Raw genomic sequence first — 25,373 nt, 5'->3', positions numbered from 1 at the left:
CTTCATTCCTATTCTAAAATGCAAGAGGTGGTGGAGAAAAGGAAGACTAGGAGGGAAGGAGAGAAGAACCTAAAATGTTCTTTAAATCCAATTCAGCCGGGGAGTGATACTAAATGTATGAAACAAAAATTTAAGGATTTTCCTCTGTTTTATATCTACTTAAAACAAATTGCATTAATGTTATATCCAAGGAATTTTCAAAAAGTTCATGGAATATGCATATTATGAAAAAACTATGCACGAACTTCAATTTTTTTTTTTGTAGAAAAATAAACTCTTACTAACTTGGCATAACATACCAGAACAAGATCTAGCTTGAGGCACTAAGTGGGATTAGACAGCAGTTTGAAAGAGCCCCTATCAGAGCAACATGAATTCTGCTAAAATTGAAGCAAGAACAAATATCAAATTTATGGTAAAGCTTGTATGGAAGAAAAGTAAAATCACTGGCGAGTTATGAAAACTTTCTGAGGAAAATGTTCCAAAGACATCAACAGTTTTTTGAATAGATAACTCATGTTAAGAAGGCATGAGACAATGTTCAAGAGGCCCACAGCGTTAGACCATCCATATCAATTTGTGAGGAAAAAAGTCATCTAGTTCATGCCCTAATTGAAGATGATCAATGGTTAATAGCATGAACAGCAAATGCCACAATTCTTTTAAAATTGGTTCCGTTTACACAATTCCAACTGAAAAATGAAAGCTGTGCAAACTTTCCATCCAATGAGTGCCAAAACCACTGCACTCACATCTGCAGCAGACAAGAGAGCTTTCAATGGAGAGTCTCAGTAAGTGGGATCACGATCCTGAAGCATTTATTTGAAGAACTGTGATAGGAGATGAAACATGGCTTTACCAGTGTGATCCTGAAGATAAAGCACAACCACAGCAATGGCTACCAAGGGGAGAAGTGGTCCAGTCAAAGCACAAACAGACCGGTCAAGTGCAAAGGTCGGCAAGAATTTTTTGCAATTCTCAAGGCAAGTTGCTTGTTGACTTTCTGGAGCGGCAAAGAACAATCATAAAAAGTTAGCCAAAGCTTTAGCAGAAAAATGCCCAGGAAAGTTTCATCAGACTCCTCCTACACTACGTAAATGCCCCTGCTAATTCTGTTCATCAAACAATGGCAATTTTGAGAGTTTCAATGGGAAATTATTAGGCATCCACCTTACAGACCTGATTTGGCTCCTTCTAACTCCTTTATGTTTCCTAATTGATATAGATTGAGTATTTGTCCCCTCCAAATCTCATGTTGAAATTTATTTTCCAGCAATACAGGTGGGGCTAAAGGGAAGGTATTTGGGTCATCGGGGCAGATCCCTTGTGAATGGCTTGGTACATCCCCACAGTAATGAATGAGTTCTTGCTCTATCTGTTCATACAAAAGCAGGTTGTTTAAAAGAATGTGGCACCTTCTTTCTCACTCCCTCTCACTATGTGGTATGCCAGCTCCCCTTCCCCTTCTGCTATAATCAGAAGTTCCCCAAAGCCCTCACCAGAGGCAGGTGTTGGTGCCATACTCCTTTTACAGCCTACAGAACTGTGAGCCAAATAAATTACCCAGCCCCAGGTATTCTTTCACAGCAACCCAAACAGACTAATGAATCTTTAAATTTCTGTAAACGGCACCCATTTCTCATCAGTTACCAATATAAAAAAGACTGCATTTACATAGTTAAATTTGCAGGCTCCTCAGTTATTTAGGGATGGACTAAATGACTGGTATCACTGCTGAAAAAAGAAGTGTCTTAAATTTGATAAAGCTTATGTTGAAAAAAAGAATACTTTATTTCTATCTTAATTCCATTTTTCCACAAACTTTTTTATGTTCCCTCATATTAGCTTAAGTTTTATATAAAGGGCAAAAGAGATTTTAAAAAATTTGCCTTCCCCAGAAACAGAATAAATTAAGTCATTTAAATATCTATTCATATGTCCTGAATGATTCTGCCTAGGTTTTCTTCTAGGGTTTTTATGGTGTTAGCTCTTATGTTTAAGTCTTTAATCCATCTGGAGTTAATTTTAGTGTAAAGTATCAGGAAGGTGTCCAGTTTTTCTGCACATGGCTAGCCAGTTTTGCCAACACCATTTATTAAACAGGGAATCGTTTCCCCATTGCTTGTTTTTGTCTGGTTTGTCAAAGATCAGATGGTTGTAAATGTGTGGGGTTGCCTCCGAGGCCTCTGTTCTGTTCCATTGGTCTGTATCTCTGTTTTGGTGCCAGTACCATGCTGTTTTGATTACTGTAGTCTTATAGTATAGTTTGAAGTCAGGTATTGTGATGCCTCCAGCTTTGTTCTTTTTGCTTAGGATCATCTTGGCTATGCGGGCTGTCTTTTGGTTCCATATGAAGTTTCAGGTGGTTTTTTTCAGTTGTGAAGAGGGTCATAAGTAGCTTGATGGGGATAGCATTGAATCTATAAATTACTTTGGACAGTATGGCCATTTTCACAATACTGATTCTTCCTAACCATAAGCATGGAATGTTTTTCCATCTGTTTGGGTCCTCTCTTATTTCCTTGAGCAGTGGTTTGTAGTTCTCCTTGAAGAGGTCCTTTACATCCTTTGTTAGTTGTATTCCCAGGTATTTTATTCTCTTTGTAGCAATTGTGAATGACATTTCGTTCTTGATTTGGCTCTCTTTAAGTTTGTTATTGGTGTATAGGAATGCTTGTGATTTCTGCACACTGATTTTGTATCCTGAGACTTTGCTGAAGTTACTTATCAGTTTCGGGAGATTTTGGGCTAAGATAATGAGGTTCTCTAAATATACAATCATGTCATCTGCAAATAGAGACAATTTGACTTCCTCCTTTCCTAATTGAATACCCTTTATTTCTATTTCTTGCCTGATTGCTCTGGCTAGAACTTCCAACATTATACTGAATAGGAGTGGTGAGAGGGGGCATCCTTGTCTTGTGCCAGATTTCAAAGGGAATGCTTCCAGTTTTTCCCCATTCAATATGATATTGGTTGTGAGTTTGTCCTAAATAGCTTTAATTATTTTGAGATACAGTCTGTCGATACCTAGTTTATTGAGAGTTTTTTTTAACATAAAGTGCTGTTGAATTTTGTCAAAAGCCTTCCCTGCATCTCTTGAGATAATCATGAGGTTTTGCCTTTGGTTCTCTCTATGTGGTGAATTATAGACTTGCATATGTTGAACCAGCCTTGCGTCCCTGGGATGAAGCCTACTTGATCGTGATGGATAAGCTTTTTGATGTGCTGTTGCAATGGTCTGCCTGTATTTTATTGAAGATTTTTGCATCTATGTTCATCATGGATAATGGCCTGAAGTTTTCTTTTTTTGTTGAGTCTCTGCCAGGTTTTGGTATCAGGATGATGCTGGTCTCATAAAATGATTTGGGAAGAATTGTCTCTTTTTGTATTATTTGGAATAGTTTCAGGAGTGGTACCAGCTTCTCTTTGTATGTCTGGTAGAATTCACCTGGACCTGGGCTTCTTTTGGTTGGTAGGCTATTAATTGCTGCCTCCATTTCAGCCCTTGTTATTGGTCTATTCAGGGTTTCAACTTGTTCCTGGTTTAGGCTACGGAGGGTGCAAGTGTCCAGGAATTTATCCATTTCTTCCAGGTTTATTGGCTCATGTGCATAGAGTTGTTTGTAGTAAGACTTCATGACTAAAACACCAAAAGAATTGGCATCAAAAGCCAAAATAGACAAATGGGATCTAATTAAACTCCAGAGCTTCTATATAGCAAAAGAAACATCATTAGAGTCAACCAGCAACCAACAGAATGGGAAAAAACTTTTGCGAGCTACCCATCTGACAAAGGGCTAACATCCAGAATCTACAAAGAACTAAAGCAGGTTTACAAGTAAAAAGCAAACAAACCATTCAAAAGTGGATGAAAGACATGTCCTTTCAGAAAGTTTTTCAAAAAGAAGAAATTTTTTGAAAAAGAAGAAATTTTTTGAAAAAGAAGAGCATGTCTGTTTTTTCAGAACAAATTCTTTCAAAAAGAAATTTATGCAGCCAAAAAACATGAAAAAATAATACCTTCTATAACTAAAACAAAAGGAAAGGTGGGAACAAGCTCTATGGCGCCATCTTTTGGACTGTACAAATTCATAACAAAATTCTTTCTTATATTATTGAAAGTAAAAATTTATTGACCAGAATCAAACAAGTACTATTGGTATTAGCTCCATGTTATTCTCACACTTCTGTACTAGGGTATGTTAAATAAGCAGAAGCCACTGAACTGAGACTGTCTCTGCATTTTGAGTTCCTCTGTAATAAACTGCAACCTCAGGCCTGGCGCGGTGGCTCTTGCCTATAATCCCAGCACTTTGGGAGGCCAGGGCGAGGAGATCACCTGAGGTCAGGAGTTCGAGACTAGCCTGACCAATATGATGAAACCCCATCTCTACTAAAAATACAAAAATTAGCAGAGCCTGGTAGCATGTGCCCATAACCCCAGCTACTTGGGAGGCTGAGATAAGAAACATCACTTGAACCTGGGAGGCAGAGGTTGCAGTGAGCCAAGATCACACCACTGCACTCCAGCCTGGGCAACAAGAGCAAAAGTCCATCACAGGAAAAAAGAGAAACTGGATCCTTAGTATGGAAATAAACTGAAACCTAATTTAAGAGTATAGTTTTGTAACAAATAGCCAAGTTTCAACCAATCATAGGTAGCCAACAGATCAGACCATACCCATAGAGGGTGAACATTTCATCAGACCATGCCCAAATAAGGCCAAATTGGCCTTGTGGTAGCCAATCAGGTAATTTCTCTAATTTGCTTCCACATTTAGCCTATAAAAGTTCACTGCTCATGATCCTGCAAGGTGGAGCTCTTTCAACCCCTTCTGGTTCTGTGTGCTGCCAGATTCATGAATTGTTCTTTAGTCAGATGAAGTGTTAAATTTGTATGAAGTTTTTAACAGATTAAAAATGTATCTACACTACGCCTACACTAAGCAATTATGTGTAATTCCAAAATTCTACTAAAAAATTCTGAAAATAAAGGCTTTTTGAATAGTAAACTGTGGTCTCAATGCCTTATGAAAATTGTTCCTAAAGTAAACTCCCTTCCCACTAGAATCATCATGATCTGAGAACTTGTTAGAAATGCAAATTCTTGGGCCACATTCCAGCCTAAACTAGAAATGAGGTGGGGAAAGAATCTGCTTTTTTTTTTTTTTAAGATGGAGTCTCACTCTGTTGCCCAGGCTGGAGTGCAATAGTGCAATCTTGGCTCACTGCAACCTCCACCTCCCAGGTTCAAGTAACTTTGCTGCCTCAGACTGCGGAGTAGCTAGGATTACAGGCCCCTGCCACCATACCTGGCTGATTTTATATTCTTAGTAGAGATGGAGTTTCACCATGTTGGTTAGGCTCGTCTTGAACTCCTGGCCTCAAGTGATCTGCCTGCCTAGGCCTCCCAAAGCGCTAGGTGTACAGGCTTGAGCCAATATGCCCAGTATAGTATCTGCTTTTTAACAAGCCCTTCAGGTTACTCTGATACAAACTAAAATATGAAAACCAGACTTTGGGAGATTTAGAAAAATGTCACAGGTGACACAACCACACACTAGTTAAGAAGCTATAGATCAGCAGTTTTTAAACTTACCTTCACAGTGCTATCACCAGGGAGCTTTCAAAATGCCTAGGTCTCACACCACTATCCAATTTAGTGATTAAGGGAGGTAAGGAAAGCCTAGGCACTGGGATTTTAAAAAGACTTCCAAATGATTCTAAAGTGCAAACAAGGTTGAGAGCCAATGATCTAGAAGATTACATTTTCAGAAGCTAGAGTTCATAAAACATCTTATATTAAGAAATGGGGAGAGACATCGGGGGGTGGGGGGGTGGGGAGGGACAACATGGGGAGAAATGCCAGATATAGCATGCACCTAAAGTTAAATAGATAAAATAAAAAAAAAAAAAAAAAAAGAAAAAAAAAAAAAAAAAAAAAAAAAAAAAAAAAAGAAATGCTGGTGTCTTAAGTTTTCTGTTGCTATAACTGAATATCTGAGACTGGGTAATTTATAAAGAAAAGGAAATTATTTCTCACAGCTCTTCTGGAGATTGGGAAACCCAAGGTTGAGGGGCCGAATCTGTTAAGGGCCTTCTTGCTGGTGGGGACTATTCAGAGCCCAGCAGTGAAAGGCATCATCTAGTGAGGGAGCAAGAGCATGCCAAACTGGCTTTTATAACAGATCCATTCCCATAGTAATTAAACCATTCTTCCTGTGATAGCCCATTAATCCATGAATGGATCAAATTACCCTCATGACCCCATCACCACTTAAAGGCCCCACTTCTTAATACTGTTACATTCAGGATTAAGTTTCAACATGAGTTTCAGTGGGGACAAATATTCAAACCATAGCATTCCATGCCTGCCCTCCCAAACTCATATCCTTCTCACACACACAAACATTGACTCCATCTCTGTATCTCCAAAACATTAACTTGTTTCAGGAGCAACTCAAAATTCCAAAGTCCAGGGTCCCATCTGTGAAGCCTGTGAAATCAAAACAAGTTATCTACTTCCAAGATACAATGGTAGGACAGGTATAGGGTATACATTCCCATTCTAAAAGGGAGAAATGGGTCAAAAGAAAGGAGTAACATGCCTTAAGCAAGTCTAAAACCTGGGAAAGACGACATTAACTCTTAAAGGTAGAGAGTTACCTCTTTCAATTCCATGTCTGAATCCTGTGCACAACGGGGTGGGAGTGGGGAGGTGGGCCCTCAAGGTATCAAATAACCTGCCCCCAGAGCTTTCTGGACTTGGCCAGTTAAGCGTAGGTAGCTAGGCAGACAAGAGCTGGGCAGAGCCCCATCCCCCCACCCCCCTCACCCCCCTCACCCCCAACACAACCCTAGAATGTCAGGTGACCATCAAGTGATGGTCAGGTGGTTAAACAGTCTCCCTAAAATAATAATTCGTCGCAGCTAGCAGCAGGGACAGGCAGTCTCCCAGTAGAAAGAAAACACCTGAAGCTAATGATCAGCAGCTTCCCATTAAGATCTCAGGAGCTGGGCAAGTAGATACAAGCATGTGCACTAAGATGCAAAATGGCAAAGTTTAACTGATATATGACCTTCCTCCAAAAATGTTCAACTAGCAAGGGAAAAATGCCTCAAATGAGCACACGCACAACTTGAGTAAACACACGGAGCACGTGGCCCCTCTAGTATGCTGGCAGACCAGTGCACATGTGGACAAGCCACCCCAAGGAAAAATCAAGGGATAAGAAACTCAAACCCCAGAACCATGCCAATGTATAAAACCCCAAGTCAAAGGCCAAACAGAACACTTGAATCTCTCAAGTTGCTTGCTTGGCCCTCTACCAAGTGTACTTTACTTCCTATTGCTCCTGCTCTAAAACTTTTTAATAAACTCTCACTCCTGCTCAAAAACTTGCCTTGGTCTCTCACTCTGCCTTATGTCCCTTGGACAAATTCTTTCCTTTAAGGAGGCAAGAATCAAGTTACTGAAGACCTGTACGGATCCACTGCGAACAAGCCCACACTTCAGCTCGAAGTTGCAAACTGGTGCCATGTTGCCAGTGGGTCAACAGCTCTAGAATTTCAAGGGCAGCTCTAGCTCTGACCTCACAATTCCACTTGGCATTACCCAGAAGGGGCTCCCTGTGGTGGCTCCACTCCTGCAGCAAGTCTCTGCCTGGACACCAGACTGTCTAAATATCCATTGAAATCTAGGTAGAGGCTCCCATGCCTTCCTAGCTCTGCTTTCTGACAACCTGCACAATTAGCACCACATGGATGCCACCAAAGCTTATGGCTCATATCTTCTGGAGCTGCAGGTCAAGCTACACCTGGGGCCACATGAGCCACAGTGGGGGCAACTGAGGAGCACTGTTCTGGAATTCTGGGAGCAGAAACCCAAAGCAGCCCTGGGTGGTAAGCTCGTACGGGGAGGCCCAAGCCCATCACCCAAAACGATTTGTGCTAGAGCTCTGGGCCTGTGATGAGAAACAGAGGCTCAAAGATCTCTGAAATGCCTTCAGGGTCTTTCTCCCCTTGTCTTGATAACCTGTAAGTACCACTCTCCTTAGCAAAAATTGCTGGGCCATACCTTGGTTTCCTCTCTCAAAAAGTTTTTTCATTCTTTACATGGCCAGGCTGAGAGTTTTCCAAATCTTCTTTTCTTTCCCTTTTGATTATAAATTTCATCTTCAGTCTTTTTCCTTCTCACAGCTTAATGTAAGTCATTAGAAGTAGCCATGCAGCAGCCTGAATGCTTTGCTGATTAGATAGGTCTTCTTCCAGACATTCTAATTCATTGTTCTAAAATCGTGAATTCCATAGAGCCCTCAGTCATGGACAAAATCCAGTCAGGTTCTTCGTCACTTTATTACAAGGATGCTCTTTACTCCAGTATCTTGTTCCTCATTTTCATCTGAGACCTCATCAAAATGGCCATTACTGTTCATATTTCTATTGGCATTCTGCTCATGACCATTTAAATAATCTCTAAGAAGTCCCAGTTTCCCTAGCCTTGCCTTCTTCTGAGTCCTCACCAGAATCACCCTTAATGCTCCATTCACAGCAATAGAGGGCTTTTTTTTCTATCCTGCTCCTCCAAGCTCTTTCAAGTGTCCATCCATTACCCAATTCCAAAGCCACTTCCACATTTTCAGGTATTTGTTATTAGCAACAGCCCCACTTCTCAGTATCAATTTTCTGTCTCAGTCCATTTTGTGCTACTGTAACAGAATACCACAGACTGGGTGATTTATAAAATAAAATTGAAAAACAGGTTTATTTAGGTAATGGTTCTACAAGCTGGAAAGTTCAAGATTGAGATGCTGCATCTGGCAGCTTCTGGTGAGGGCCTTATGCTACATGAAAACATGGCAGAGAAATGGAAGAGGTACCAGGCATCTGTAAAAACGGCAAAACATGGGAGGCAACCTCACTTTACAACGATCTGCTCTCACAGAAACCATTCCACAAGAACTAACCCAGTCTTGCAAGAAAGACACTAATCCATCTTAACAACATAATCACCTCTTAAAGGCACCATTTCCCAACACCACCACATTGGGAAACAGTCTCAACATGGGTTTTGGTGGGGACAACCTATATTCAAATCACGGAAGTTTGTACATGAGAAGTGAAAAGTGTGGCCTTCAAAACCAAGATAAATACAAAATCCCACCACTAAAAGAAAGAGGCTGTTCACTTCCAGCCTGTTCTTTACTCTTTCAAAGGCTACACAAGATGTTTACTATTTAGGGTAGAATTGTTTAAAAATTATAACTGTGCATTCCTAGTTGTTATGAGAAGGCCAACAACAACAAAGGTAGGATAATCCTTGCCCTTTCCAGGCCATCTATTACAATTGGGAAGAAAGTAACAGTAAAGTACAAACACCAAATTTAGAGTACAGACTGAAAGCACTGACTCAAAGGAAGAAGAAATCACATCTAATTGTAGTATAAGTTGAGCATCCTGAATCCAAAACTCTGAAATCTGAAACGCTCCAATGAGCATTTTCTTTGAGTACCATGTTGGTGCTCCAAATATTTCAGATTTTAGATTTTTGGATTTAGGATACTAAACTGAAAAGTAGTGTAAATATTCCAAAATCCAAAACACTCCTGGTCCTAAGCATTTCAGACAAGAGATGCTCAATCCTTACTATTTATTTCTATTAAAAAAGAAAGTAGAACCTCAGTCTTCAAGGATGCATATAGTTAGGCATATCTGATGGAAGAAAAGACACGATTTTCTTTGAGGGAGCTGATTAAATATAGTGTAAAACAAACTTTCTCAGGGGTTCCTCATCTGAACCACTGATGACTGCAAATGATGTGATTATATTCTCAATTCTGCCAAGGATGATATATAATTAGTACCATTCAAGAAGCACAGGACAGAAATTGGAGATAATTCATTACATTCAATGGATAGCTTGGAGCCACAGTTCTCAAATTAACGCGACTCAGGAACTTGGAGGGCTTGGCTTGTTCAAACAGACTGCTAGGCCCCAGCCTAGAGACTGATTCTTTCGGCAAACCCAAGAATGTTTTAGGGCACTAAGAATTAATTCTGGTTAAGAAAGGCTGATATAAAGTATATCTTTATTCGAAAATCATGTATGTTCTTTAAAGTAAATACTGAAAACAGAGACCAGCATCTTTACTTCATCTATTCAAGACATTATGTTGATCTGTTTCACTGCAGTCTTATCTTTTGAAATAAATATTCTTGGTTATTACATATGAAGAATATATACAAACACTGTACCAACCTATACAAGCCCTAGTACTAAAGAACATGGCCAGTGCATGCAGATGTGGTGTGCTAGAACAATGATTCTCAGGCTTCTGTAAAAAGATGGAAGTTCTGCCCACTTATAGCACCAAAGGGCAGTTTACCAATCCTTTCATATTAGAAGGAGTCTTGAGGTGGAACTTTAAGTGATCTCTTGCTCAACTAGACAAAATATTTATTGAAATACTCTCAATAATATGTCAGCAATATATTTACCATTACTGATAAGATTTTTTATATTTATACTAAATAACAACTTAGTTGAGTAGAAAACTCTTGGGTCCTAACTACTTGAGTTCACAACTTCTCAACCCATTGACTTCTGCCACATTGTGTAACAGAGAAATCTGAAGAAATCTGTATATAACCTATATTCACTAATTATCCCCATTTACCTTGATTCCTTGGCCTGACTCAACTCATAGTTAGCTTTTTCTTCTTAAGGCTTGTAATTTTAAAAACTTAACCTGAACTTTTACCTAGGTGTGGGTCCCCTTCCACTGATCTTATCTGAAATTTTCTGTTTCCCTTAATTATACATATCTGAAGTTGGGAGTTTTTGTTTTTACTTAAAGTCTTCTTTCAGCCGGGCGCGGTGGCTCAAGCCTGTAATCCCAGCACTTTGGGAGGCCAAGGCGGGTGGATCACGAGGTCAAGAGATCGAGACCATCCTGGTCAACATGGTGAAACCCCGTCTCTACTAAAAATACAAAAAATTAGCTGGGCATGGTGGCGCATGCCTGTAATCCCAACTACTCAGGAGGCTGAGGCAGGAGAATTGCCTGAACCCAGGAGGCGGAGGTTGCGGTGAGCCGAGATCGCGCCATTGCACTCCAGCCTGGGTAACATGAGTGAAACTCCGTCTAAAAAAAAAAAAAAAAGTCTTCTTTCATTATATCTGACCATCATTTCTGTTCCAAGTGTCTGAGAAAGTAAATCCATTTTTACGGAGTTTATTTAACTGTTTCCCTTTTTCAACTTGTAGCCCTTTCATCTGAGTTTGTTCTCTCCTTATGGGATTTCTTTCCTTCGTTGGGTTCCCAGTAACTTTCATAGTCATTACCTCAAAACATTCATTTTCATCACTTTATAGTTTTTTAATGCTTTGTGAGTTTCACAAGTTTGTTCTTCACAGATACTTCGCTATCCATAACATTAAATTCACCTCTTTCTAGTCTATTGTCTTTAAAAATGGAATGTCAGTTTTGCTACCATATATTAGTTCCCAGTCATCCTCCCTGTTATCTGCTTCCCTTTTCAACTTGTAGCCCTTTCATCTGCGTTTGCTCTCTCCTTATGGGATTTCTTTCCTGATTTAATGGAGCCACATTTATTTTTACGTGCTGTACAGCATGCCCACTGTTTTTGTCTTCATTTTTTCCCGGTTCCTTTCACATTGACAGGGCAACTCTTCCTTCAGTGCTTCAGATTCTCTCCCTTCTTCTTATTCTGCAGTATTTTTTTCGGAGAGCTTTCATTTTCCCCATGTTAAAGCACAACCAACCTAGGCTCAGTTTCTGCCAAACAGAGAGGTACAGATCGCCCTTGCTAAAAGAATCCCTTCCCAAAATGATGTGCAAGATCTAAGCAATTCCCAGTGCTTATATTGAGTGATTCTTAGAACAAAGGGGGGACTTCCTGTATTCCAAATAACTAAACTCCCTAAAACATTGAACAGGTGGAATTTTTGAAATTCTACCCTTTGGCCTTATGCTACCTACCTACCTGGGCCCTACCTACCTATGTCCTACCTATTGTCGCGGCTCAGGACATGCTACCCCAAACTACAGCCACTTGAAGGCCATTGTGACTTTCCCTCTCCTTTCTGTAGGACAACTAGCGGTAAAGAAATTCTCTAAGCTACATCTTCTGAAAGTATGTCTTTTTTTGAGACAGAGTTTCACTCTGTTGTCCAAGCTCGAGTGCAGTGGCATGATCTCAGCTCGCTACAACCTCCCCATTCCAGGTTCAAGCAATTCTTGTGCCTCAGCCTCCCGAGTAGCTGGGACTACCGGTGGGCACCACCACACCCAGCTAATTTTTGTATTTTTAGTAGAAATGGGGTTTTGCCATGTTGCCCAGGCTGGTCTCAAACTCCTGTCCTCAAGCGATTCACCCACCTCAGTCTTCCAAAGTGCTAGGATGACAGGCATGAACCATCACACCCGGCCTTGAAGTCATTAAACCCTCATGTGACAAGGGTCCCACCCTATGCCTGGAGGAAAGGAATGTTACACAGAGAGGCCAAGAAGAATCTCAACAAACAAGCCTAAGTTCCCCCATTTGTTACTATTGGATAATATCCTTTTTGTCCAATCATATTTCTATATGACTGACTGTCCACTGTTCACTGAACTTACACACAAAAATACAGTTTTTCCCAGATCTGTGGGACTTCGGGTCTGCATTTCTGAGGGCTCCTATGTAATGCAAAACTTTGATTAAATAAATTTGTTAAGCTTCTCTATTGTTAATCTGTTTTTTGTTATATGGGTAATGGTCATGACCTCTGCAATTGGTGAGGAAAAGACATTAGTTCTTCTCTCCTCCACTACCTTTTCTAGGCTCAGTTCAGTTCACCATCTTCTCCATGCAGCCCTTTCCTGCCATGAAGACCCATTCTGACCCCTCACCTCTTTAAAGGCTAATCTTTGTCAGTGCCATACAATGTACCACTTGTTTTGTAATTATTTCTCTAACTCCAGGTCAGGTTAATCAATGTCAGTTACACTTTAGACTTCTGTGTAAAGAATATTTGTCAACTGGCAGAAATGCAGTTACAGAGAACTTCATAAAGAATCCAAACACTTCCACTAAGGTTTAATTTTGCACAACAGGTACAATTTAGGCAACCAAATATCTAATACTGAGTTTAAAAAAAAAAAAAAAAAAACTCAACATTCCAGTTTCTCATCTGAAGCTCTTGGAAACAATCAGTTTATTTGTAAGTAGAAAAAAGGCTCTATATATTAAAAGATAAAAACATAATAAGTTTCCATTGCTTAAAAAAAACTTGCTAATTAAAAAAGTTAAAATAGCATGTAACATACATGTTATATTTATAGAAAGAGAGTTTTTGTTTTGTTTTGTTTTGAGTCAGTATCACTCCATCACCCAGGCTGGAGTACAGTGATGTGATCTCAGCTCACTGCAAGCTCCACCTCCTGGGTTCCAACAATTCTTGTGTGTCAGCCTCCAGAGTAGCTGGGATTATGGGTGTGTGCCACCATGCTAATTTTTGTATTTTTAGTACAGACAGGGTTTCGCCATAGAGGCCACACTGGTCTCGAACTCCTGACCTCAAGTGATTTGTCTGCCTCAGCCTCTCAAAGTGCTGAGATTATAGGCACAAGGCACCATGCCTGGCCATATAACATAATTAAGAACATAAAATATTCTTTTGGGTTGGGACAGTCTAAAAGTACTATAAGCAAATATTATATACCAAATCTGTCAGGATCCAAAATCCACACAATTTTGTTTCAATGAGATCTATTATATTACATTCATCACCTCATTTCTGCTTATTATTAACTTATTTTTAATACAACTCACTCATATTAATGATCAGAGTAAAAAGTCTACTTACCCCACCCATTGTAATTCCATGAAGAAGTGCAACATAAGGTTTCTGGCAAGAAGCTGAAAGAAAGAGAGCTGCAATTTTAGTTATAGTGTTTAAAATACTTCCCTTTTTCTAAAATATCACATTATATATACTATAAAGATTTTCTCTAGGAAATTTTAGCAAGAAACACCAAAGAAAACTAAATGGCTTGTAAAATACATATTTTTAAATGTCAATCCAACACAATCCTGATTATCTATTCATTATCATTTAACAACATAACCTTCCATTTTAAACAAAAGCCAGGGCCCAGTGTGGTGGCTCACACCTGTAATCTCAGCTCTTTGGGAGGCCAAGGTAGAAGGATTGCTCAAGGCCAGGAGTATGAGACCACCCTGGACAATAAAGCAACATCTCGTCTCTTTTAAAAAAAAAAAAAAAAAAAAAGCCAGGTGTTGTGGCAGGCATCTGTAGCCCCAGCTGCTCAGGAGGCTGAGGTGGGAAGAACACTTTATCACTTAAGCATTGGAGGTTGAGGATGCAGTGAGCTGCAATCATGCCACTGAACTCCAGCCTGGGCAACAGAGCAAGACCCTATCTTTCAAAAATAAAAAAGGATTTCTGCCAAGATGGCCAAATAGGAACAGCTCCAGAGCACAGTTCCCAGCGAGAACAACACAGAAGGCAAGCGATCTCTGTATTGCCAACCAAGGTACCAGGTTCATTTCAATGGGACTGGCTGGACAGTGGGTATAGCCCAAGTAGGGCAGAACGAGGCAGGGCAGGGCGCTGTCCCATCTGGGAAGTGAAACACTGGACAGAGGATCAGGGACCCTTCCCCTCTGGTACTCCAGTTCAGATATTGCGATTCTCCCATGGCCTTTGCAACCCACAGGCAAGGAGATCCCAGCCGGACTGAAAAGCACTGCAAGTTACTAGCACAGATCTGAGCGGCAGCTGCAGCCAGCACTGCAGGTCATTGGCACAGATCTGGGCAGATGTTTTGACTAGCACTGAGAGCAACTGCCGGATGGAACTTCCTACTCCCCAGAAAAAGGGGGAGCTGAAAGCAGGGAGACACGTGATATGGCTTGGTGGGTCCCACTCCAATAAAGACCAGTAAACTAAAGCCCTCTCACTTGAGAGTTTCACAGCCAGTACATCAATTCAACCTTGACCTGGGATGATCAAGCTCGACTGGGGAAAGGCATCCGCCATAGCTGATCTTACCTGTGTAAACAAAAGCCAGAGGAAACTTACACAGCAGCTGGACTGAGCCCGTGGCAGCCCAGCAGCGCCCCTGCAAGCAGACAAGGGACAGACTGCCTCCTCAAATGACTCCTTGACCCCTGCATAACCAAAAAGATGACACATACAGGAGAGCTCTGGCTGATGACTGGTGGGTACACTTCTGGGATAAAGCTACCAGAAGAAAGATTAGGCAGCAACACTTGCTGTTCTGCAGCCCCCGGGGGTGATTCCCAGGCAAGCAAGGTCTGGAGTGGACCTCCAGCAGTCCTACAGCAGAGGGGCCTATTGGAAGGAAAACCAAAAAAACAAAAAGAAATAGCTTCAACATCAACAGAAAGGACATCCACTCAGAGACCCCATCTGAAAGTCAGCAACTTCAAAGATCAAGGGTAGACAAATCCACGAAGATGGGAAGAAACCAGCACAAAAAGGATGAAATCATCAAAGACCAGAATGTCTCTCCTCCAAGGGATCACAATTCCTCACCAGCAAGGGAACAAAACAGGATGGAGACTGAGTTTAAAGAACTGACAGAAGCAGGCTTCAGAAGGTAGATAATAACAAACTTCTCTGAGCTAAAGGAACATGTTCTAATCCAATGCAAAGAAACTAAAAATCTTGAAAAAAGATTAAACAAAATGCTACCTAGAATAACCAGCACAGAGAAAAACAAATGACTTGATGGAACTGAAAAACACAGCATGAGAACTTCACAAAGCATACACAAGTTTCAATAGCTGAATTGATCAAGCAGAAGAAAGGATATCAGAGATTGAATATCAACTCAATGAAATAAAACGAGAAGGCAAGATTAGAGAAAAAAAAGTGAAAAGAAATGAACAAAGCCACAAAGAAATATGGGATTATGTGGAAAGACCTAATCTATGCTTGATCAGTATACCTGAATGTGATGGGGAGAATGAATCCAAGCTAAAAAACACTCTTCAGGATATTATCCAGGAAAACTTCTCCAGCCTAACAAGGCAGGCAAACATTCAAATCCAAAAAATACAGAGACCACCACAAAGATATTCCTCAAGAAGAGCAACCCCAAGGCACATAATCGTCAGATTCACCAGGGTTGAAATGAAGGAAAAAATGCTAAGGGCAGCCAGAGAGAAAGGTCCGGTTACCCACAAAGGGAAGCCCATCAGACTCACAGCAGATCTCTCAGCAGAAACCCTACAAACCAGAAGAGAGTGGGGGCCAATATTCAACATCCTTAAAGAAAAGAACTTTCAACCCAGAATTTCTTATCCAGCAAAACTAAGATTCGTAAGCGAAGGAGAAATCAAATCCTTAAAGAATAAGCAATTGCTGAGAGATTTCATCACCACCTGGCCTGTCTTACAAGAGCTCCTGAAAGAAGCACTAAACATAGAAAAGAACAACCAGTACCAGCCACTACAAAAACATACCAAATGGTAAAGAGCATCGACACAATGAAGAAACTGCATCAACTAATATTAAAGTTGATTAAACTATTTTGACTGAAATAAGCACTCAAAATAGTTTAATCATCTTTATTTATGCCTGGCACATGGTATTAAAAGTTTAAGTAAGAATGTCTATTGAATACATTTTTGACAAAGTATACTGTCCACCTCATTTTTTGATTCCATTTCCAAAGCTCTGAGCAGCACACACATACCAATAGCATTGTTCAGCATATATTCTTCTCTGAAGAAAACTGGAGCTAACTCCTGGTTTGCATTTTTAGCTTCCGAGATCACTAGAAAGGAAAGATTACAAATCAAAAAAATGATTTAATAGCCAGCACCATCAACTAGATTAAAAGTATTATGATAATTAAATACTGGGGGAAAGGGAGCACTCTAAAATGACTTGTTAAAATTTTGAAGTTGCCCCTGCCATAGACATATTGCAGTAACACATCCATAGTCCAAAGTCAAAGCTTCAAGGCAAGAATTCCTATTCTTGTTTTCCATTGCTTCTTACAAAATGTTAGATTAGAAATTATAGGCTGGGCATGGTGGCTCAAGTCCTATAATCCCAGCACTTTGAGAAACCAGGTGGGAGGATTGCTTGAGGCCAGAAGTCTGAAACCAACCTGTACAACATGGTGAGACCCTGTCTCTACAAAAAATTTTTAATTAGCTGGTATGGTGCCACGTGCCTGTAGTCCCAGTTGCTCAGGAGGCTGAGGTGGAAGGATCACTTGAGTCCAGGATACCGAGGCTACAGTGAGCCATGAATCACACCATTATACTCTGGCCTGGACAGAGGAGTGAACCTTCTCTTTAAAAAATAATAATATAATTGCAACAAACTGCATTTTTTTTTGATTATTTTCCCTAGCACCTAAATTAACATTTGTTAGACATACATTTCCTTTGGTAATATATCTTAATACAAAATGTATTATATATGTGTGTATAGTACCACAATGTGTTGCATGTCCTTAAATATTTCTGCCACATTCATTTCCCCCATAAACATTTTTTGAGCATATATTAAGTACCAAGTACTGTTTTAGGTATTGCAAATAATGAGACAGCAATATAAGATGGCTGTCCTGGAGTTCAGACTGATAAGAAAGAGACTACTAAAACACATTCTTTGTCCTATACGGATGGGGTGCTGTGGTAATGGGAGTAGGAGATGTGTAATTAATTCAAAGTAGGCTTCCTATAAGAGGTAACCCTAAGCCAAATCTGAAAAGGTAAACCCTAAGCCAAGTTTGAAGAGGTAGATAAGAATTTCCTAGAAAATAACAGGAAGAAAAATTATGAGTAGGGGAAGCAGTACCCTACAAAGGCTCAGTGTCAAGAAAGGAGTAAAATCAAGAATGAAACAGTTTTAAAAGACAAAAGGACAAAGGTGATGCTAGACAGGCAAACAACATACTGACATTTTTATTAATATCAATAGAAATGTAACTTCTCAAAGACATTGCTACAGCATACTACTGCCTGGCTTAGAAAACAAATGCCCAGTAAACATCTACTGAATAGTGAACACTATCAAATGGTTTCACTTCTATTGCAATCTTCTTTAACCCAGAGTTCACATCTCCTACCATATTTTTCCTCCAATCAATTTGAAGACTGTTATCAAAGTTTTCTCTTTTATATACTAAAAGCTCATATGCCTTTCCTGTCTTTAAGTCCTATGAATATTATGTATTAAAACACAAACTAAACATTTCATAGAAAAGTTTCCTCTTTTTTGGGAAAGTATTACATACAAAATGTCTACAAATTTTTACACTAACTCTAGAATTCTCTTTTTTGTTTGCTTTGAGATAGAATCTCACTCTGTTGCCCAGGCTAGAACAGAGTGGCACATTCTTGGCTCACTACAACCCTCATCTCCCGGGTTCAAGTTATTCTCCTGCCTCAGCCTCCCATGTAGTTGGGGGTACAGGTGTGCACCAACACGCCCAGCTAATTTTTGTATTTTTACTAGAGACAGGGTTTCACCATGTTGGCCAGCCTGGTCTCCCAACCTCAGATGATCTGCCTGCCTGGGCCTCGTACTCTGGAATTCTGACATCTCTTCCTTCAAAATGTTCCATATGTTGACTTCTTTTCCTGGTTTTTAAAAGAAAAATCTGACATCTACTTTTGTCATTCTGAGGTTTCACTGATATATACCTAAACAAATAAAAAAGACTGTTGGTCTTTGCCTACTGTCCTTTATTCAGATCTTATCACTGCTTACCAATTATAAAAGGAAAGGAATATAAGTTTTATTGCCTTTGGAATGAAGCTCTTTTATCTCAAAAACCTTCTCAAATTTCCTTCTAATTTTTTCTGATACAATTTTTATTCTAACCAATTAGTTCCATATAAATTAAATGTTCTTCGTAATCAATTTTTGAAAATTTTCTGAGTGTCCACTTATTGTCTTGAACTATGATCTTTTAAGAACTAAAGTTCCCAGACTTGAATCCATTGCTTTATATGTGCAAACTACAATAATTCTAGAATAAAATGTCAATATAAAATTAGGCCTATATACAGAAATAGCTCAGCCAGAAGAAGCTAATAAACTCAATACATAAAGCTCTGCCTATCTGTAAACTGACAAGATCACAGGCCACAAGAAAGGCTAATTTAAGGCCGAAAAGCGGTATTTTAAAAATATGCATGCTGTTGGGAGGCCGAGGCGGGCAGATCGCCTGAGGTCAGGAGTTTGAGACCAGCCTGGCCAACATGGTGAAACCCTGTCTCTACTAAAAATACAAAAATTAGCTGGGCATGCGGGTGGGCACCTGTAATCCCAGCTACTCAGGAAGCTGAGGCTGGAGAATTGTTTGAACCCGGGAGGTAGATGCTGCAGTGAGCCGAGACTACGCCATTGCACTCTAGCCTAGGCAACAAGATCAAGGCTCTGTCTCAAAAAAGAAAAAAAAAAAAAAAAATCCATGTCATAAGCAAAACAATAGATTCAAAAACAAGTCAGTTAACAGATCAGTTTAAGCAATCAAAAGTTTCCATTAAACTGCAATTTTAAAATTCAGCTAAATTTAATAAGCATTTGAAATTATGTCCTGAATCCAGCTTTTTCCTATTCCTAATGTAATGGTTTACATAAACATAAGTTTGGTGAACAAGCCCAAAGATTGTTAATACAATATAAACAAACAAATATATAAAATTTAAACACAAGGAAACAAACCATACCTGAACCCTACCAATTCCATAAGAAACAAAATACAAATGTAAAGTTTCAGTATATTGTATATAAAATATGGACAATTATAGTGGTTATGATATACACGTGACACGGATCCTGAGAACAAACGTTTCTTCTAACATTTAAAAATGTGTATAGACAGACTGACCTGAACAATTATGAAAAATAAGGAGAGCTTCTCTTATTTATTTCAGCATGTTTAAAAACATGTAAAAATATATTTACAATGTAACAGGATAAATAATTACATAGAAGACGCTTGCTTAGGGATCATGAATAGTGGGAAGCATAGAAAAAGTTATGGAAACATGTGAGAGCATGTCATATTTGGAGAATGGCAAGCCCCTCAACATGGCCAGATTGTCAGGTTTGATGACTAGCAGAACTGCTTAATATAAGCTCTTCTAAAATATAAAGTGGACCCATATACCATAACTGGACATTTTGTTTGGGATGATTCAGAGAGAGACAACATATTTAAATTTCAAAAGGGTATCTGTGTAGTGAGAAAAAAATAATCAGCCACACTCATTTGCTAATACTAACCATAAAAGTCTTAAAATTCATTTTTTCTAAGAATGTATTAACTTTATAACAAAAAATTCTAAAAAGTAAAGCAAATTACAAATTATTACAAAAATTTAACAATACTTGATCAGTTCTAGTGGGGCAAAAGAGCATTCAGGTGAAACAGAAAAATTTTTACCTCTGATATCACCCCCAGCACAGAAAGCCTTTTCTCCAGCTCCCTTTATAATAATCAGGAAAGTTTCAGGATCTTGTTCCCACTTCTATTCAAATGTAAAAAAAAAAAAAAAAGATGGTATAAGCACATTATGAACACAAACTCATTAAAGTTATATGCATATGCACATATATACATACAATCATATATTCATATACACGTGTGGCAGTACATATTCTTCTATAAGGTATCCAGAAGAACGAATCTCATCCCATTCTTCATTGAATGAACTTCATTTGCTTTTCTCGGATAAAGTAGAGGCTACTTCAAAAAGGCTGCTAGATGAATACACTGTGTGATCCAAATTTCAAGACAGCACCTGAAATCTTTGCCGTAACTTTGATAGCAAGATGAACAAATATGGGCTTAATAATAGTAAGTTACATAAACATAAATTTGGAGAACAAATCAACCCCAAGACTGTTGATAAATAGAGCAATAAGCTTTCTACTGTGCTGATACAGGGCTCTCTGTCCTCACAAATGAAACTACTTATGATATTGATTAAAATATGCAACTGATTTTGGTTTGGTAAAGACAGGTAATAAATAGAATGAAAGAATCAAGAGCCAATGAAAATGTGAAAGTCTAGAACAATGGACAAAAAGAAAATTAGTTAAGAAAACTTAACAGGTGTTCTATCAATCTATAGATCTAAGGTTGAGTATCCCTTACAGGAAATGCTTGGGACCAAAAGTGTTTCAGATTATTTTAGATTTTAGAATATTTGCATACACATTATGAGATATCTTGGGGATTGGACCCAAGTCTAAACACAAAATTCCTTTATGTTTCATATATACCTTATACATATAGCCTGAAAGTAATTAATTTTCCCTTAGGGATGCTGAACAAACATTTTGTTGTGCTCTTGTATTTGACTGCGAGTCATCAAGAGGGAGGTGTGGAATTTTCCACTTGTGGAGTCATGTCGATGCTTAAAGAGTTTTTTAATTTTGTAGTGTTTTGAATAAGGATGTTCAACCCCTACTAGAGAATAAATATGTAACGCACAAGGAAGATGTAGCTGAACAGATGTGATTGTCCAAAAGGTTCATGCAATATTGAACTACATTAATTACATTAATAGAGAAGTTTTCTAACATGAACATTTCTAATTTCTTCCACTCTGGTCCAACTCTAATTGCAACAGTTGGCTTATTTCTATATATCACATTTTTGACATATTATAAAGGTATCTCAAACAGAAACACAAGAATGGAAGACAGATTCATCAAATGAGAATTAAGGAATTGGTAGCCAGGGGAAAACTAGTATTTGTTCAACATCTACATAGCAGAATGTATTAGGTACTTATATAGACTTAATGTTTACATATCATCATCCCCATTTCAGAGCTGAGGAGAGTGAGGTACAGAGCTTAACTTTCTCAGCTTACACAGTTAATAACACAGTTAATAAATAGAAATCCAAGTTTCAAACCAGACAGTCTGACTTTAAGTCCTGTTTTTCTACTATCCCATGCTGTTCACATAGAAAAGTTTATGGCCTTCTCTGAGAAAAAGCAGAACAAGCAGTTTAAAAGCAGCTGTCTTCAAATGAAAAGACCATCATGTGGAAGCAAATTAGATTTGTACTCATGCCCTCAGAGGCAGAGCCAGTATCACTGGTTTAAAGGTCAGAGAAACACAGAGTGCCAAAACACGCAAACAAATCAATGCTACATAAAAGTCAAAGATTCTGTTTCAGGAGGCATCGAACTCCTCATCACCAGGGATGCTCAAGAATAACCTCACAGGTGAAGCACTGAAGCCTCAAGAATCAATGGGGCTTAGCTAAACACACATCCCAGGGAAACATGTGATTCTATGAGAGAAAATACCAGAAATGTCCTATCATGATATTCTTCTAAAAAAAAAAATCCATATAATTGCTATAAGAAAATTACAAACCTTTAGCTGTGGATAAATCTGCTGAATCATACTAAGATTCAATGTATTTAGCAGCTTTGGTCTGTTTAGTGTTATGACTCCTGCACAACCTTTTTTTTCCAATAGTACCTCTTCTGTGGCATCTGTGTGCTTGGACATTATCTGTATAAACAAAGAATAACTTTATGACAAAATTTCTTAAGTTTTTATCACAAACCAACATCAAAACATACATATCAAATGCAAATCTTACATATTAATGATAACCAAAGGAATGAGTAACTAGGTACTTCTGACAAGTTTCTAAAGTTATTCAGATTACATAGATGAGCAATTCCAAAGCAAATCATGTAATTCCAAAGCTCAACTTTAGAAACTTGTCTAAAGTTTCTAAAGTTATTTAGATTACATAGATAAACAATTCCAAAGCGCACACCTCCTAAATTTTTAAATTTTTATTTCAGAGCTAATTGAATAAGCTGACTTATCATAGAGCCCAGTCTGGAATTTCTTGGACACTGAAATACTCTGAAATCTTTTAATTTACTACTGTATATCAAACTCTATGTTACATGCTAAGAAAGCAAAGAAGAAGAAAGGGCAAATAATTCTGACTATTGTAGCTATGGTCAACTTGAAAATAAAGGTGATATTTGAGTTGGGGCTTGATGCATCCCAAGAAAAAGGCGAGGCGAGAATTCCAGGCAGAGGAAACGGCACATGCTAAGCCATAAGCAATGACTATTTGAAAATGTTAAGATGTTAAAACATTTGTGGAACAAACACTGCGTTGAGGAAATGAGTGATGAGACGATAGGCAGAGTAAGTAGTTTGCAGCCAGATTATGACAGACTTAATAATTGTGAAGAAGTTGCCTGCACACTGACTTAAGGCCTTACACAATATAACTTAATCACCAGGTCTCACTACCCATGTATTTTGCAGTATTAATAAAACACCTGTGAGGAACACAGTTTTAACTATACAGTGGTTTCCCAGGACTCTGCTATATCCAACCATTAGGACTCTTGACACCACCATTCTTTTCTAAGTACTGGGATACATGTGCTGAATGTGCAGGTTTGTTACATAGGTATACATGTCCCATGGTGGTTTGCTATACCCATCAACCCATCATCTAGGTTTTAGGCCCTGCATGCATTCGGTATTTGTCCTAATGTTCTCCCTCCCCTATCCCCCACCCCCCAACAGGCCCCAATACATGATATTCCCCTCGCTGTGTCCATGTGTTTTCACTGTTCAAACTCCTACTTAACGGAGAGAACATGCAGTGTTTGGCTTTCTGTTCCTATGTTAGTTTGCTGAGAATGATGGCTTCCAGCTTCATCTATGTCCCTGCAAAGGACATGAACTCAGTCTTTTTTATGGCTGCATAGTATTCCATGGTGTATATGTGCCACATTTTCTTTATCCAGTCTATCATTGATGGGCATCCGGGTTGGTTCCAAGTCTTTGCTATTGTAAATAGTGTTGCAATAAACATACGTGTGCACGTGTATTTATAGAATGATTTATAATCCTTTGGGTATATACTCAGTAATGGGATTGCTGGGTCAAACGGTATTTCTGGTTCTAGATCCTTGAGGAATCACCACATTGTCTTCAACAATGGTTGAACTAATTTACACTCTAACCAACAGTGTAAGAGTGTTCCTATTTCTCCACAGCCTCACCAGCCTCTGTTGTTGCTTGATTTTTTAATAATCGCCATTCTAACTGGCAAGAGATGGTATCTCACTGAGGTTTTGATTTGCATTTCTCTAATGACCAGTGACAATGAGTTTTTTTCATGTTTGCTGGCCACATAAATGTCTTCTTTTGAGAAGTGTCTATTCATATCCCTCTTCTACTTGATTTTTTTTTCTTGTAAATCTGTTTAAGTTCCTTCTAGATTCTGGATATTAGCCCTTTGTCAGATGGGTAGATTGCAAAAATTTTCTCCCATTCTGTAGGTTGCCTGTTCACTCCGATGACAGTTTCTTTTGCTGTACAGAAGCTCTTTAGTTTGATTAGATCCTATATGTCAATTTTGGCTTTTGTTGCAATTGCTTTTGGTGTTTTAGTCATGAAGCCTTTGCCCACGCCCATGTCCTGAATGGTATTGCCTAGGTTTTCTTCTAGAGATTTTATGGTTTGGTGTTTTACATTTAAGTCTTTAATCCAACTTGAGGTAATTTTTGTATAAGGTGTAAGAAAGGGGTCCAGTTTCAGTTTTCTACATATGGCTAGCTAGTTTTCCCAGCATTACTTATTAAATAGGAGTCCTTTCTACATTGTTTGTTTTTGTCAGGTTTGTCAAAGATGGCACCACCATTCTTACTTGTTCCTTTAAGTAAAGACAACACTTAAAACCTTGCATGGGAATAGTGTGCAATGTAAAATCGAAAGGTGAAATTGGAAAATTTTAACTGGAGAAGGCCAATAAAAACTAAACAGCATACTTATTAGCAAAACAATCTAATGAAACCTAGAAATACATTTTTGACTGCATTAAGTAACATGTTTATATATTAAGTTCTTCATGAAGTCAAGTTGCATATTAAATATTGGAGTTAAGTTTTGTTAAAATTATCAGACAAAAATAAAAATCATTTATATTCACTTAAAGTTACAGGAACAGTTATTCAACAACAGACAAAGTTGTGTCTTTTCAATTTCATTTGAATTTCTCACTGAGATTCTCTAACGAGAAATTCAAATCAAAACTTTAGCAATAGTAATATATATTTGGTAATCACATTGACAATGACCAAAAAGTCTGATATACACACACACACACACACACACACACAAGCCTGATACATTCTTATGTTGAGTATAAGTAAACAAATGTACTGTGGAAGGATAAACTATTACAGAACCTCAGAAAAACAGTCTGACAACACTTTTTTTTTTACAGATAGATACGCATGGTTTTTATTTTTCTAAATGCTAGGAAATACTGTTTTTT

At 38.6% G+C, this 25,373-nt stretch overlaps 1 protein-coding gene across 5 annotated transcripts in view; it reads right to left on the bottom strand.

Moving 5' to 3' along the window:
• HIBCH (3-hydroxyisobutyryl-CoA hydrolase) overlaps positions 1–25,373 on the bottom strand; it is a 142,865-nt gene that overhangs the window by 62,999 nt on the left and 54,493 nt on the right. For all 5 annotated transcript variants that reach the window (XR_001817062.2, XM_017500711.2, XM_017500710.2 and 2 more), the window contains 4 exons: positions 22,424–22,564; positions 20,472–20,556; positions 16,755–16,835; positions 13,874–13,926 (listed from right to left, as the gene is read on the bottom strand). Coding sequence is in view for 4 of the 5 variants with exons in the window: in XM_017500711.2 (XP_017356200.1) it covers positions 13,874–13,926; positions 16,755–16,835; positions 20,472–20,556; positions 22,424–22,564 (360 nt within the window). In the remaining variant the exon portion in view is untranslated. The remainder of the gene's footprint in view (positions 1–13,873; positions 13,927–16,754; positions 16,836–20,471; positions 20,557–22,423; positions 22,565–25,373) is intronic.

This window comes from Cebus imitator, unplaced genomic scaffold, assembly GCF_001604975.1.
Source record: "Cebus imitator isolate Cc_AM_T3 unplaced genomic scaffold, Cebus_imitator-1.0 Scaffold268, whole genome shotgun sequence".
Taxonomy (NCBI): Eukaryota; Metazoa; Chordata; class Mammalia; order Primates; family Cebidae; genus Cebus; species Cebus imitator.
This window is presented reverse-complemented; position numbering and strand designations above follow the sequence as displayed.